We start from the raw sequence: 11,316 nt of genomic DNA, 5'->3' as shown, positions 1-11,316 counted from the left end.
ATTAAATATACAAAAATGCAGTTACCACAACTGTACATTATATACTTAAAATATATGCAAGTTTGGATGGTGAACAGATCTGTATGTATGGAAGGGTTGGGGGAGGGAGGGAAGTGGGAGACTGTTTTGTTTGCGAGAAAACGTTTAATATATTGTATATATATTAATATTATTAATATGTATAATTTTTGAACAAAAACAAAAACAAAAACAAAATATTCAAAAAAATTTAACGCCTTGATAATGCAAGAATGCTCAAGGCATAATATTTCATAACCAGACTTTATTATTTGAATGTTGACAAACGTGTCTCATGATAATGTCAAAAAATGATTTTAAAGAAGCTGTAAGAAAATCTTGGTTCTTGAACAATTTCAGGTCCATAATACATATTGTACATTTAACCTGGTATACTGAGCACTGCATAAAGAAATTTTATAGAGATTGCATTTCCAGGTTACACAAGAATTAAATTTCTTAGTAATAAAAAGCAAGAGCCCATCAGTTACTGCAATACCTAAAAATGCCCCCTACCAATCATGGCACAATGCTTGGTAATCGCAATCACTTTTTGTTCAGTAAAAAACTCCATTGCATACACACATATACAAGTGTGCAGGCAGCCCCACAACCAGTCCAATAGAATAATGATGGATTCCTGTCTTGTTTAGAACCGTTCTCGGTGAATATCATTTACTGTAGTATTGCTTTATCTGCTTTCAAGGCTTCTGTTAGTATTCCAGCAACTTCTGGCAAGATCTCAGTCTGGAAAAGTGGTATCGGTTTCAATCAGGAGCCAGCCTGTGCAGCAGTATTATTTGTTTGACTTACCTAGAGTGAATGAGAAAGATAAAATTTATAAAATATCGCAAAGGGAATTAGTTGAAGGACACAGAAATACTGGTATTCTGGACTAACCTTCACCACTGAGATACTTGGTTTGATGTTTTCTATTCAAAAGATCTGAGTGCCAGCAGCATTTATTATCTATCCCTTCTTCTCCTCTGTCATCAAGTTACTGAATGAACAATGAACCACAGCACTACCTTTCTTTGTCTTTTTCTTGCACTATTTTATTTATTTGAAATGTGGTTTAAATGTTTGCACTGTGATGCCATCACAAAACAACGAATTTTGTGACATGTTCATGACAATAATTTCTGATTCTATCCATAATTGCCCCTGAACTCAGAAGCAGCTAGGACTCAACCACAGTGGTGCTTCCACAGATTATTCACAAGCCAGACTGAGCTAGGATAATTACTTTCCCTAAAAGACACCACTAAACCAGGTAGCTTCATAATTAGATCATAGAACATTACAGCACAATACAGGCCCTTTGGCCCATGATGTTGTACCGATCTATATATACCTAAAGAAAAACTAAACTCTCCCTACCTCATAACCCTCTATTTTTCTTTAATTCCCCAACTAATCAAGGCCAACATAGCATAAACCTTCTTGACTACCCTATCAACCTGCATTGCCACCTTGAGAGATCTATGGATTTGGAGCCCAACATCACTCTGTTCTTCCACACCATTAAGAATTCTACCATTAACTATATACTCTGCTTTCAAGTTAGACCTTCCAAAATGCATCCCTTCACACTTCTGGATTGAACTCCATCTGCCACTTCTCTGCTGAACTCTGCATGCATTAGGTTTATATCCTGTTGTAACCTGTGGCAACCTTCTACACTATCCACAACTCCAACATCTGCAAACTTACTGACCATCCTTCCAATTCTTTGTCTATATCATTTATAAAATTCACAAAGAGCAGGGGTCCCAGAAAGGATCCCTAGAGAACTTCACTTGTCACTGACCTCCAGGCAGAATATGTTTCATTTACTACTACCCTCTGGTTTCTGCAGGCAAGCCAATTCTGAATCCACAAAGCCAAGGTTCAATGGATCCTGTGCCTCTTATCTTTCTGACTGAGTCTACCTTGAGGGATTTTGACAAATGCCTTACTAAAATCCATAAATACCACATCTACCACCCTTCGTTCATCAATTTCTTTTGTTACTTCCTCAAAAAACTCAATTAACTTCATAAGGAACGACCTGCCCTTCATAAAGCCAATGCTGACTATCCCTGAGCAGACTATGACTAGAAACCAATGCATTACCTTTTAGACTAAACTTTCAACTTTTGATGTTGATTTGTCTCTAATCATCAATAGAAATTGGTATTTTCACTATGAACGAGAGTGCATTCATATTTCATTTTCTCTTTTAATCTGATTTGTAAACTTCTTGAAATCACACATCAGTTCCTTGAATGTTCTTGCCTCAGCATTATTACTATAAAAGCTTTCCTCTCTTCTGCTAGTAATGAATAGTGAGTTGCAGTGATGGACAGCATATTCCTCTTAGATTGTTGTTCACTAAATCAATGTTAATTAGGCATAGTGACCAAGACAGAAAATATTCTCCAAGAGTGAAAGAACCATTACATAATATTGTACCTGCACGGTATCCAGAAAATTGAGGCCTTCATTAAATTCTTTTACACAGTTTGTCACTCAAAGCATATCAATGGATTAACTCTATTTAAATGTTATTATTCTTATATTTAATTTAAATTAATTTAATTCCAATTATTTATTAATTTTATATTCTATTAGAAATCAAATTCTAATGTTTGCACATTTACTTTAGCGTTCCATCCAATGCACAACTTTTTACAAGTCACCAATAAATATAGTTTGCCTTCATTCTCCTGTTATTGTATAATTTGTTTAAATCTTCTCCAAATCCTTTATATATCCTCTACTACTCTTTACTGCATGTATTGTCCTGTTTGCTGCAGAGTATTTTTACATAATTCCTCTCATAGAAATATTAGACAATAGAGTATAGCTGTTATTTAAGCTGGTACAATGTTTCTCTGTATGATTTTCATTTTCAATACAGTATGAATGATCTACTTACACATGAAGAAGTTTTTAAGATTTTGCAATGATCCACCTGCTGTAAAGTAAGCCCAAATTGCCATAAAGACCATAATTAGATAGGCTGGAATAAGACTTCCTTCATACAGTGGATTCAGGAATGTCTGTAGGATTGGAAAAATAAACAAGAGAAATTACTTTTGACAATGTTAATTTTTAAAGCTGCAAATTAAGTTGATTCAAAACAACAAAACACAACAAATATACAAAAGAATATCAACTTTCTGGAACATTTTAAAGAGAATTTTATCAGTGAAACAATGGATTAAAGTATCGTGTCAAGCAATAATGAAGTACAGTAAAATCCCTGTTACCCAGATTTCAAGCAACTGGCAAAAATATCACAGAAAATAAATGGATAAAAAATAATTAAGTTCAGAATTGGCACCCCTAGCGGTCAGTTCGCCAGTCACGCAACACACAATATCAAACAACTGACTGCATCCTCCATTGTGATTGCAATTCGGGCCACGTCCTCTAGTTTTTCTACCCCTTGCTCGAGCAAGCGCAGCCTCACTTCGTTCGATCGGAGCCCGGCCACATAGGCATCCCGGACGAGATCGTTTGTGATCTCAGCAGCAGTTTTGTCCACACAGTTACAGTCCTTGCCCAATGCCTTTAATACTTGTAAATATGCCCTGCTGGACTCGCCGGGCTGTTGCTTCCTCGACGCAAGCACGAGCCGGGCATGAACTCTGTTCACCGGTTGATCATACAGTCCTTTCAGTACCTTTATGGCTGCGGTGTAAGTGGTCTCATCCTGGATGTTCTTGTAGATTCTCAAGGACATCATAGACAGCAATGCTGTTAGACGCTGGTTATCCTCCTCTACCTGAATGAATCTCAGGAAGTTTTCAAAGTTCAGCAGCAAGAACTTAAAGGCTTTGAAGGCTGTAGCTGACTGTGGGTCGATATCAAGTTTTTCTGGCCGAGTTAAACGCTCCATCCCTTTAAAAAAAAATTCTTTTTGCTAATAAAATTGTAGAGCTCGTCGAAAGAATCAAAGACTTGTTGATCCAAACCAAGGCTGGTATTTTCACTAATTCGGCATCTACCAATCCCCATAGGTGCCAGATACTGGGCATTTTACTTTAGATAGATCAGGAAAATCCTACAGGTCTCTGCTTTTACTAAACAAAAGCCCAAGTGGATGCCAAGTTTTACTTGGCCTTCCAGAGTTCAAAAAAGGAAACAACATCCATTGCTCAATGCAGAATTTTCAATTTAGAAAGAACTTTAATGCTGTTTTATCACTATTATTATGTTATTTAAAACAAATAATTATTAACCTTTGGTCTTAGTTAAACTACTCTCAACAGCACACAATATTTGAGCTGCAGAATAATAAAATCTAATAGGAATTAAACAAGAACAAATTCATCAAATTGAGCTCCTCAATTTTCAAGCTCGAGGGTCTGGTTTTATGGGTTCCACAAAAACAAAGTCAAGGACAAATGTGAAGATCCTTTACTCAAACACCACATACAATTTCTTTGATTTTACACAAATGAGGAGTAGCATGAGAGTCATTGGAGATACAGCAATGGAAACATTTCCTTTTTCCTTCAGCCCACAAATCAATTTTCTATCAATCATCCATTAATTTTATTCCTTTTACTAACTTTCATCTCCCTACTCAAGGAAATTTACAGTGGGCAATTAATCATTGGATGTGGGAAGAAAGAGCACCCACTTGGTCGCAGAAAGAATGTGCAAACTCCATACAGATAGCATCCAAGGTCAAGGTTGAATCTAGGTCTCTGGCTCTGCAAGGCTGCAGTTCTATTAGTTGCCCTTTTCATGCTATAGTTCATTTTTCCAAACACAGAAAATTTAATTTCACATGCATGTCATGCACAGATTCAGACATAATGAAGCAAAACTGATCCTGAGAAAATTAATGTACAGTTTTTACATTTTGCAACGTGAAATTTTATTAAAATGAATTCTTAAAGTCATGTATAATTGAATTCTTTTCAAACATACAAAATAATAAAGGATAAACATAAATAAATTAATAAATTCAAAAATGGATAAACTAAAAATTACATCAGAAATAGTTGAAATTATAAAAGTGCCAGATAAAGTATTGTACGAGAGCAGATAGCCAAGATAAGCAGATGTCAAATTTTGTCGGAAAACTTCAGATTGGTCAGTTTTAACACAGGTTATAGGGAAAAATAATTTAATCCCTGTTGAATGAGAAAAAAATCTTGAAACCAAAAATAATGAATTAATAGTGATTTTAGAAATGGAGAATCTTGTTTAGTCAGCTTTGTCGAGTTCTAAAAAGTGATTTCAAAGTGTGGACAAGAATAAGTTACTGGATGTAAATCAACTAGATTTCCAGTAGGCATTTTACAAGGTCAAAGTACTTGAAGTTGGGGTATGAAGATGAGTATTAATATACATGACCAAATATACACAGACAACTTAATTAGGAATGTAGGTTAACAAGGCCATTAAACAAGGACTACCATATATTTCTGAGAGATATAACTGAAGAAAGTTAGGCCAATGCAGTGTAAATTTGTAATACTGTTATCAATTCTGATTACCATGTTATAACAATATAGATTGCAGAGAAGCTCTTCGAGTAAAATTCCAGACACATATTTATTAAGTTATGGACAAACAAACTTGGTCTCTCTTTAAAAAAAAAAGGAAAAAAAAAATCTAAAATAGATCTTTAACATTATGAAAGGCTTTAAAAGAACAGGAAGTGTGTTTCTTCTTACAAGTACAAAACATTTACCAAAAAAGCACTAAGAGATTCAGAAGTTCTTCAGCCAGAATATAATATGAATGTTGAACCTCATACTGTGCTACAGAAAGAGGCACAGGCAAGTAGTAATGATCATCTAGATAATTACGAGGGGAAAAATTAGAGAAATATGATGAAGAAAGATGGGAGGAGATTTAAGAGGAGCTTAAACAATGAAATGGCATATTTTACTTCTTTACATATATTTCTGTAGATAATAGCTGAAACATATCCAAGGGTGAAAACCTTACCAGCCCTGACACAAGCAAATGTGATGAGATAACTGCTATGACAGCCCACCATCGCTTATTCTCAAATCCATCAAAGAATAACACGCTCCAGAATGTATGTAGCAGTATGATGGCCATGGTCATAAAAGCTGAAAATCAAATACAGAGCAAAGTTGGACTACAGCAGAGCTGAAATCAGGACAAGCTGTTATGTGCATTTTGTCAAGAGAAAGCACATTTTCTTCAATTCACTCTGATCCACGACTTGGCAACCTTTAGATTTTTTTTTAATTGCAACTTTATCATAAATGAACATCCCCTTACTTTTAACAATTAGCCTACGAGTCTGAATTATGCATCATTTCAGACATAACTAAATAGAATTTTCAGCATTGTAGCTATCGGACAAGCTTGAACCAGCCAACTTTTGATTAAACAAACCATCGTCTAATCCAGTTGTTCACAATAGTCAGCTAGTTCTTAACAATGTGAAGAATTATTGGTTCCTATTTTCCATGCAGTTTAAAGAAACCTAGCGTTTGGGATTTTTCCTCAAAGGGGTCCTGTATCTACATCAGCTTCTCTGTGATAAGAAGTACAGAAAAAGAGTAAAATATATCAATGTATTCCACAAAAATGTAAATTATGAAAAGTTCACTTTAATCAGGTAATTCCCGTAACTTGCAAATTTTAAACTTGAACCCCAGTGTAACAGGGTTGCACTAACTGCTACGCTAACCATCGTAATTAACCCCCTTCTCCCAAGTTTACAGATAAAGCCTTACTAATATACTTAATACTAATAAAGATAAAGATTCTTATTAGGCAGGGATAGGGAGTCATCCCAGCAGCGCGCTGTATCAGGCGGCTCTTCATCCTGGGCACAGCCACTTATACAAACTCAAATTTATTTAAGCAGCTGCTGCAGGCGAGGCACGTCTGGGGTGCTCTACTGGCTGAAGGTTTGCTTCCATCTTCACCAAAGGGTGTGTTGCTTCAGAGAACATTTAATTTTACAATTTTAACTTCTGTTTAAATTTTTATTTATTTTACATCTATTTATTTATTATCTCCTCAAAAAAAAATTGACAATTGGTTGGGTTGCCAGTTGCTTGAATTACAGAGACCGGGGATTTTACTGTACTATATGGTCTTCCAGAGATGCAACTAAAGTACAAGGTATTTCTTGCTGAAAATTACTTTCATAGTTTGTTTCCTAGGAGCTGTAAAAGATTTATGATCATAATGTATTTTGAAACTGACTTTCCTTCAGCACAGTTGAAGTTGTATGATTTCCCTCACCACACGTAGATCAAGGTAGTCCCCATAATCTTCACAAACTGTGGAAGGGCAGCAATTCTGACCGAATTAAATAAGTTGATTGAAATATTAAAAATTACCTGATGTAAGGAAGTAATACTGAGAATCATTAAAGATTCCTACGGTTCCTGGTCCCACAGAGCCTGCAAGTATGTTGACGACAGAGAAAGCACCACTCATTATTCCAAATCCAAGTCCCGCCACTGTAAATATAAAAATACTAATTTAATTTACAACTTCACATTCAATGCACAATTATAGTGAGAGCCAAACACAATCATAGAAGAATTGCTATTTAGATTCATTTCAAATGAATATCAGTTCTTCTTACAGAATAGCTGAGTTTGCACCATTATCTAATTGAAACCAGAGGTGAACTCCCTAGCATGTTTATCCTTCAATACAATGGGTCATCAAATCAATGGCAGATTGCTTTTTAAGTGAGATTTTGTTGTGAGCTAAGTAACAACATTCTAAAAAAAATCTACAATTACATAACACACTAATTTTTTGATTTTAATTAAGTCTGCTCAGAAACAATCTCACTAAATGATAAGGTAGTTCACTTTTCAACTTGAATGAACCTCTAGTGTAGGAAGTGCTACATGCCAACCATAATAGCAAAACTCGAGTTCACAATGAGGAAGCAGACAAATGATGATAAAGTGAGCCAGATGCTGAGTAGGTGTTCACTGCGAATGGGACAGCAGTGATATGCAAGTAGCGAACAACTCGAACCCAACAAAACAAGTGAACATAAGCAGCAAAGAAAACAATTTGAAATCAATTCTAAGTTTAGATGATCTTGAACAAAATAAATGCATAATACAGGGAAAGCATTTAATTGACAAATTAAATCCACATTCTGTGTTCAAATAGGGTCTCCATTATCCAAAGGGTGTGAAATGTAAAAGATTTTACCACTTTTAGCAAACTCCGTTCCATGATCACATGAATCAAATCTCAACTTTCCAACCCACCTATCTTTCTATCTACCAGCAGAAAGTATGGCTGCAAAAGGCTTGTCCCTTTATTTTTTGGTCATCAATATAGATAATAACAAATTGAGGATCCAGCAGTGATTTCACAGGCAACCTAGCTCCTGCTTGCCAATCCAAAAATTATTCTATTAACCTGATTCTCTATTTTCTGTTCTCCATCCATCATAATAAATTAGCAGCCCTGCCCCATGTGCTTTATGTTGTGCAACAATTTTTTTAAAATGTAGCACATTATTTAATGACCTCTGGTCCATCAAATCCACCAGATTCCCATTCATTCCAAAGAAATTCTAGTAAATCTGCTGGACAGGTTTTCAAAATGGGTTGAAAGACCTGTTAGTTTACATTTACATTTTCCTTAATCTACATCCTCAGTTCTAAGTATATCTGTACCAATGAACAGCAAGACCATACAAGCCTTGAAGGAGCATTGCTTTTCTGGCTAAAAAAAAAACAGGTGCGCCCCCTAAGTTCAGTACAAAACTTCAAAAGCATTGATTGAAACTTGGCTAGTGTTTATTGGTAATATCTGGCTCAACATATGCAGTAATCCCCACTGCAGGCCTCATTACTTTTCAATAAAATTATTGCTCACCATAGGCCATTTGCTGGAGTGATAAAGGCGACTTTCCATCTTCACTTAGTGCTGCTAAACCTTCATTTGCCTTTCTAAAGGGACCAAAAACAAATACAAAGTAGTGATCGGTTTCTTAAAACAAATATTCAACCTGGAAGAATAAACAATAACCCCAGTATTTAATTTCCACTTAACCTTCTTAAGTTAAATACCATATTGTGGAGACAAAATTTTTGTTGTTAAAATTTGAATTTATTTTCTTCAGCTGTGCTGTCTAATATAATTTTTTTTAAAGACATGGATATCTAATGGAACAGATGACTGAGGCAAGGTGATTAAAATTACAGTAAGATAAAAATCAAGCTTTTGCCAAAAATATCTGATACATTTTTTTCTTTAACCATCTTCTCCTCAAAGTTGGTGCACTGGTACATTGTTTCAAATGCTTCACTCATGTTTAGTTACCCTATTTACATAGTCAGTTTCCATGCATGAGCAGCCAAAGTGCCAGCAAGTTATTTGATCATAAGGTAGTGGTATTGGTGAGTTGCTAAATACTAATTTTTATGTAAGAAAACTACGAGAACTGCAGATGTTGAGTAAGAACATAAGAAATAGGAGCAGGGCCATCCAGCCTGCTCTGCCATCCATGGCTAATATGATGATAGGCTCATCTCTCATCTTACCTGCCTTTTCCCCATATCTCTTAATTCCCCTACTATGTAAAAATCTATCCAACCTTAAATATATTTCTTCTTTGGCTTGGCTTCGCAGACGAAGATTTATGGAGGGGTAAATGTCCACGTCAGCTGCAGGCTCATTTGTGGCTGACAAGTCTGATGCGGGACAGGCAGACACGGTTGCAGCGGATGCAGGGAAAAATTGGTTGATTGGGGTTGGTTGTTGGGTTTTTCCCCCTTTGTCTTTTGTCAGTGAGGTGGGCTCTGCGGTCTTCTTCAAAGGAGGTTGCTGCCCGCCAAACAGTGAGGCGCCAAGATGCACGGTTTGAGGCGATATCAAACTGGGGGGTGGTCAATGTGGCAGGCACCAAGAGATTTCTTTAGGCAGTCCTTGTACCTCTTCTTTGGTGCACCTCTGACATGATGGCCAGTGGAGAGCTCGCCATATAACACGATCTTGGGGAGGCGATGGTCCTCCATTCTGGAGACATGACTTACCCAGCGCAGTTGGATCTTCAACAGCGTGGGTTCGATGCTGTCGGCATCTGCCATCTCGAGTACTTCGATGTTAGGGATGAAATCGCTCCAATGAATGTTGAGGATGGAGCGGAGACCACGCTGGTGGAAGCGTTCTAGGAGCCATAGGTGATGCCGGTAGAGGACCCATGATTCGGAGCCGAACAGGAGTGTGGGTATGACAACGGCTCTGTATATGGTTATCTTTGTGCAGTTTTTCAGTTGGTTGTTTTTCCAGACTCTTTTGTGTAGTCTTCCAAAGGCGCTATTTGCCTTGGCGAGTCTGTTGTCTATCTCGTTGTCGATCCTTGCATCCGAAGAAATGGTGCAGCCGAGATAGGTAAACTGGTTGACCGTTTTGAGTTTTGTGTGCCCGATGGAGATGTGGGGGGGCTGGTAGTCCTGGTGGGGAGCTGGCTGATGGAGGACCTCAGTTTTCTTCAGGCTGACTTCCAGGCCAAACATTTTGGCAGTTTCCGCTTGGCTTCGCGGACGAAGATTTATGGAGGGGTAAAGTCCACATCAGCTGCAGGCTCGTTTGTGGCTGACAAGTCCGATGCGGGACAGGCAGACACGGTTGCAGCGGTTGCAAGGGAAAATTGGTTGGTTGGGGTTGGGTGTTGGGTTTTTCCTTCTTTGTCAATTGATAGTGAGGTGCGCTCTGCAGTCTTCTTCAAAGGAGGTTGCTGCCCGCTGAACTGTGAGGCGCTAAGATGCACGGTTTGAGGCGATATCAGCCCACTGACGGTGGTCAATGTGGCAGGCACCAAGAGATTTCTTTAGGCAGTCCTTGTACCTCTTCTTTGGTGCACCTCTGTCTCGGTGGCCAGTGGAGAGCTCGCCATATAACACGATCTTGGAGACGTGACCTAACCAGCGCAGTTTGATCTTCAGCAGCGTGGATTCGATGCTGTCGGCCTCTGCCATCTCGAGTACTTCAATGTTGGAGATGAAGTTGCTCCAATGAATGTTGAGGATGGAGCAGAGACAACGCTGGTGGAAGCGTTCTAGGAGCCGCAGGTGATGCCGGTAAAGGACCCATGATTCGGAGCCGAACAGGAGTGTGAGTATGACAACGGCTCTGTATACGCTAATCTTTGTCAGGTTTTTCAGTTGGTTGTTCTTCCAGACTCTTTTGTGTAGTCTTCCAAAGGCGCTATTTGCCTTGGCGAGTCTGTTGTCTATCTCGTTGTCGATCCTTGCATCCGATGCTTACCACTACTGACTTACTTAACCCCCTTCTAATTCTAAGCACACGTGTAAGTTCAGA

At 37.8% G+C, this 11,316-nt stretch overlaps 1 protein-coding gene across 2 annotated transcripts in view; it reads right to left on the bottom strand.

Annotated features, from left to right (window-relative positions):
• Window positions 1–268: 268 nt before the first annotated feature.
• The window catches only part of LOC138757215 (gamma-secretase subunit Aph-1b-like), a 42,350-nt gene continuing 31,302 nt past the window's right edge, over window positions 269–11,316 (bottom strand). For both annotated transcript variants that reach the window (XM_069924195.1, XM_069924194.1), the window contains 5 exons: window positions 8,869–8,942; window positions 7,353–7,475; window positions 5,974–6,101; window positions 2,939–3,062; window positions 269–831 (listed from right to left, as the gene is read on the bottom strand). In XM_069924195.1, the coding sequence (XP_069780296.1) occupies window positions 815–831; window positions 2,939–3,062; window positions 5,974–6,101; window positions 7,353–7,475; window positions 8,869–8,942 (466 nt within the window). In that variant the 3' untranslated portion in view covers window positions 269–814. The remainder of the gene's footprint in view (window positions 832–2,938; window positions 3,063–5,973; window positions 6,102–7,352; window positions 7,476–8,868; window positions 8,943–11,316) is intronic.

The sequence above is a fragment of the Narcine bancroftii genome, chromosome 3 (genome assembly GCF_036971445.1).
Source record: "Narcine bancroftii isolate sNarBan1 chromosome 3, sNarBan1.hap1, whole genome shotgun sequence".
Lineage (NCBI taxonomy): Eukaryota > Metazoa > Chordata > Chondrichthyes > Torpediniformes > Narcinidae > Narcine > Narcine bancroftii.
Note: the sequence above shows the minus strand (reverse complement) of the source record. Positions and strands in the feature narration are given on the sequence as shown.